This window comes from Bactrocera oleae, chromosome 5 (assembly GCF_042242935.1).
Source record: "Bactrocera oleae isolate idBacOlea1 chromosome 5, idBacOlea1, whole genome shotgun sequence".
Classification (NCBI taxonomy): domain Eukaryota; kingdom Metazoa; phylum Arthropoda; class Insecta; order Diptera; family Tephritidae; genus Bactrocera; species Bactrocera oleae.
The window spans coordinates 55,159,015-55,163,839 of record NC_091539.1 but is presented as its reverse complement, the minus strand read 5'-3'; the positions used below and the strand labels follow the sequence as shown (position 1 = coordinate 55,163,839).

General features: G+C 34.7%; 1 protein-coding gene across 1 annotated transcript; it reads right to left on the bottom strand.

Moving 5' to 3' along the window:
* Positions 1-266: 266 nt before the first annotated feature.
* LOC106615682 (solute carrier family 53 member 1) lies at positions 267-3,931 on the bottom strand. Its single transcript, XM_014231999.3, has 8 exons — positions 3,549-3,931; positions 3,036-3,458; positions 2,709-2,970; positions 1,616-1,983; positions 1,195-1,537; positions 873-1,039; positions 654-787; positions 267-589 (listed from the first exon to the last, which is right to left on the bottom strand). Exons 1-8 carry the CDS (start codon positions 3,615-3,617, stop codon positions 370-372), a joined length of 1,986 nt encoding a protein of 661 aa, XP_014087474.2. The 5' UTR covers positions 3,618-3,931; the 3' UTR covers positions 267-369.
* Between the last annotated feature and the right edge of the window lie 894 nt (positions 3,932-4,825).

Sequence of the window (4,825 nt, the reverse complement as noted above, 5' to 3'; positions counted from 1 at the left end):
GGAGTCCTGATATCCTGCACACCAGGACACGCTTATAAACCTGATGTGAGCTTTGATAAGATTTTTTTTAATTTTGACTTTGTCGTTATAAGTTCTGTTAAATAAGAATATATTCACGTGCTAAAGGTATTAAACCTTAAAGCTATATGTATATTTAAACCTTTTTTTATATATTAAATATAGTCACTTAAATATGAATTAATTTTAAATTCTATTATAATAATTATTTTACAAAAAAATCTCATCTTAGAACAAGTTCAGAAAATACAATAAAATAAGTTCTTGATAATCATGACTTTTAATGCTTACTCAATTCATATATTAATTACATTACAATTAAGTAAAACTTTTAAACTATGAATTTTAATACTATACAACATTGACAACCGATTTAGAATCATTTGGAATTTTCAGTTTAACACGACCTTTCGAATTGTGTACAGATTTAGCAGGGGGTTCAGTAATAGGCGCAAAAGAACCACGATAAGGCTGTTCAATAACTGTAATTGAGATATCACGGACAGCGCGAAATCTGCCACAATTGTTGAGATGCTCATTCTCCAAACGAATGAAATTCCACAGGAAACGACTAAAGGAAAAAAAAAATACGCAGAATGTTAGAATAATAGAAATGTATTGTAATGACAATTTACCGTATTGCTTCCAATATATCCGCTATAGGCGCCATGATCCTTTGACTGACCACATTTGTTTCATTCAATACAAATACATAGGCCCACAGATAGCGTAGCAAAAGATTTTCCACAATCAGACAGTAGTAAAAACTCTGAAAGGTTGTATGTTAAGAAAGATTAAAGCTTAAAGACAAACAATAGTTGTCAGATCTTATATATATTTTTTAATTTACTAACCGGTTTATAGAGAATTTGCGCACGTAAATATTTATGGTCGCCGCAATCTGCACTGAAAATACCCCAATCTCTTAAAAAGTCCCACGCTAAACCATATGTGGAAGAAATGATGGCAGCCAATATCCATAACCAGATAAATGGATTCTCCAGTCGGCTGTTGTAAGAAGCTTGCAGGAAAATATGACTTTTCAATTACTAAATTAAATATATTTTTTTAATATTTCTAATATTTTTCTAGAATTTTTTCCATATAAAACGCATGAGTTAGGTTACGAGTTATACCCCCTATATTCACTATCCTTTACGCATCATATTTACTTACCTTCATACTTTCTCGCCATGAAATCGAAAAACACTACAAAGAAACTAGTTGAATATTTTCCGGCATTAATTAGATGCTTCTTCAAGTTTTCAGGATCGTCATGATAACGTCGTAAACATTGTGCGAAACGAAACCAAGCGGGTAACACTCGTATCAATGCCGTATAACGTTGTTTTATGTAACAAGTAGTCGGCTCTTTGGCGTAATACCAATCGAACGGTGTCGTGTAGTAGCATATAATGTGACTATAATCAACGAAAAGCGATACGAGCGAATTAAATTGGTCTGCCAACCAAAAGTCTGCGAAAACGACTTTGAAGAAAGGTGCACAAGCAATACGACCCTTAGTGAAGATGATAAAAAATAAATCACATTTGGAATAACATTCATTATTGTATATATGGGATTTTAATTCACTTACCAAATAGCGCAGCAGCCACATGCGGGATTTATAATGAAATATTCGTATTGGATTGATGAGAAAAACAATCATTATTATAGGCATAGCCAGCGGAAAGACATACGGCGGCATGCCAAGGTACTGGGAATGTAGAAATGCGAGTGTCAGCAGTGATAATATACAACCGAATACAACGGCGATCTCAAGAATTTGTACAGCAGCCAAAAAGTTACGAGGATTCAGTTCAAATATCAACACATGATTGATACCCACATTGCGCCAGACATAGAAATTCAAACTGAGCAGTCCCAGAAAGAGAATCATCGTAAAAGGACCACGAAAAAGTAATACACATGTTACCACATCCACGTCGATGACTTTCATTGTGACTGGCAGGAAAAATTTAGAAATTAATTATATTTAAACAAATTACTGCAACAATTTAAGTGCAGAGGTTAAATCAATTCGAACTGGATTAAGCTTCGGCACCCTTTTATCAAAAGAACGTCTTAACTGTTGGCTTGAGAGCTGTCTAAGTAGACTGTTTGGTTTTTCTTTACTGCCAAAGTAATGTTTTCGAACTAAAAACACACAGTTCGTATGATATTTCATCTTTGTTTAGGGTTTTAAGTAGCCAGTACCTGGCCTAAGCCAGTGAAAGTCTCCCTTTTCCACCACTTTTAGATTTTATATGCGATATGTGGAAGAAATACATTTGGGTATGGCTTTCGATTTCAAATGTTTATCTCTTTACTTTAGTTTAGAGTTTGCTCGTCCGAAAGCTCTACAACTAAAACTTCTTCTGATATTGGGCATATTTTTATATTTTTCGAAGCTAGGCCATTTTTTGACTGAAAAGTGGGCCGCACTTATACGATCACTAGGTCTGTTGTCTCCCAAACTAGACTCTATTAATCACCATTCAATAACTCGGTGGACTTGATGAAATTCTTAAGAATCTTTTCACTCAAACTGACCAAGCTAGAACATTATTTATACAGACTTTTCTATTTATTCAGTTCAATTTAAATCGAATCCAGTCGAAACGTGTTCCGGGTATAAATTGCAAGCTTAAACGATCACTAGCATGCGCTCAAAACACGCCAATACTCACACGATAAAACAACCATGATGACGAGTATAATAAGTGCACCCAGAGAGAAGCCTGTGCGAAACGAAGTCCATGGATGGGATTTGTCAGCGAGCGGTGGTACACGAAGCCGCTCCATAGCTTTGTGACGATTACCATGCTCCAGATTATATGTCATTATGTCCTCGATTTTTTTCAAAAGGACTTTAGTTTCACGATTCGTATAAAATACCGCTTTATCCACTGTCCCTGACAAATAGTAATAACCGGCTCTGCCACTAATGCGCTACAAGCAGGGATATTAAGAGAACAGGCATTTAATATTTTAATATTAAAATTCTTGCACTTTACCTTATCGTACTTCTTGAGCATCTTACGAAAGCCGGTGTAATTCAAAATCTGATAGTTGCGCAAGAGTATAGCGTTCAAGTATAGCTCACTAAAGGCCGCCTTGAAGTCATGTGTCGCATGTCGCGTCAATATTTTAGTCATATCGACCGTTTGTCGATATTGACGATTTTTAATGCGCATCGATGGACGCGCCAATAACTCTGTACCGGCCATCTCTTCGACCAATTTCATCTCATCTCGTAGTAATGTGTACTTATGATTGATCTCGGCCAATTTGGCTTCGTAGAACAAATTGATTTTCTCCAATTCTTTATCGCAAACTTCAAAGAATTTTTGCTGAAACTGCGCAAAATATTCCGTAAACATGGGGCTGTTGAGGGGTGGCGCATTCTCAACCGCTTCGAGTATCATTTGCTTCAGGAACTAAATACCATAAAAAGGGATGAAAGGGTTTGTTAAATGACTGAAAGAGCTGAGTTTTTTAGGTTAGTGTGAGTTAGTTTCAAGACTTACGCCGTAATCGATATATTGTGTACGCCACTCGGGTGTTAGATGCGATTGTAGATTTTGTTGAAATTTCATTTAGAGCGCCTTTTGTTCTGATTACCGTTATATGAAAAGTTGCTTGCATTTGGTTTACTTATAAATATCATAAATTGTATTATCTACTTCTGACCGGTGCGTGACTAGCGAATGCCAAACTTGGACTCAAACTAGTTTAGTATTTGAAAAAATCACAACCATTATGTTTCGCATTTTAATATTATAATTTTTTTTCATGTGTGTATTTGCTGACTTTTTACCGTTTATGTATTTTCTTTATCTATTTTTTTTTTGTGGTTGTTGATTTCCTTGGCTGGTATGTCAAATATTTATTTTGATTAATTAAAAAAAGAAAAGTCGTACACTGTTGGCTATAAAAAGAGTTTAATATTGTACTATTTTGTTCAAAATTCATGTTTATTTTTTTTTTTGCATTTTTTTAATTGCGCACCATTGTTAACAGAACCTTCACCTGTTTGTTTGCATATGTACTCATAGATATTGGACTTGAATTTAAAATTACCAAATTTTGTCGCTCAGCAAAAGTTGCCGACTGCACACCCACTTGGTGTTCGACCATTGAAATAATATCAATATTTTATATCCGTAAGGTGTATGCAAATATAAATATACACCGCACGCGCTATTTGAAGACATAATTATGTTGTAGTCAATTAGACATGCATTTTTATGCAATCCTACTGTTTATAGGCATATCATTAAGTCTTTCAAGACACTGTGACGGCGTGTAAAGGAAAAAAGAAATTCACGTGCTTTGCGCGCTTGACTTTTGGAGCAATTTTGTCTGTTTACCTACCCTACACTGAGTTTCAAATTCGTTCAGGTTTGAATAGTTCAGAAATTTTGAGTTTTGCTCTAAAGTCGTCCGATTATCTCGACCAAAAGCATTCCTGACACCAAATAATTCGATAGACTCTATTATTATAATTCCTTACGATTTACAATTCTTATAGTCGTGTCCTTATTGAAAATCTGTAAGTGTATTTAACTAAAATAATCGTAATCTGGACGAAGGGCTATAACAGAACTAACAGAAGTACTTATTTAAATCAAGAGCTAATTACTGACACCTAAAGTTCTCTTAGATCCACTGAGAGTGTAGTACGGGGAGGACAAGACACATTTCAAATTATCTTTCTATTATATACTGGGTGTAAACCTAAATCCTAGCATATTTTTGCATTAACATCCAATACATATATTTGAAAATATTCTAAAAAAAATTG

What these genes read in the sequence shown, in the direction of transcription:
- LOC106615682 (XM_014231999.3), bottom strand. Translation starts at nt 3,617, where the DNA reads ATGAAATTTCAACAAAATCTACAATCGCATCTAACACCCGAGTGGCGT. An exon ending in CACAATATATCGATTACGGC is followed by an intron (nt 3,459 to 3,548) that starts GTAAGTCTTGAA and finishes TATGGTATTTAG; the next exon opens with TTCCTGAAGCAAATGATACT. An exon ending in CGCAAATTCTCTATAAACCG is followed by an intron (nt 788 to 872) that starts GTTAGTAAATTA and finishes ACAACCTTTCAG; the next exon opens with AGTTTTTACTACTGTCTGAT.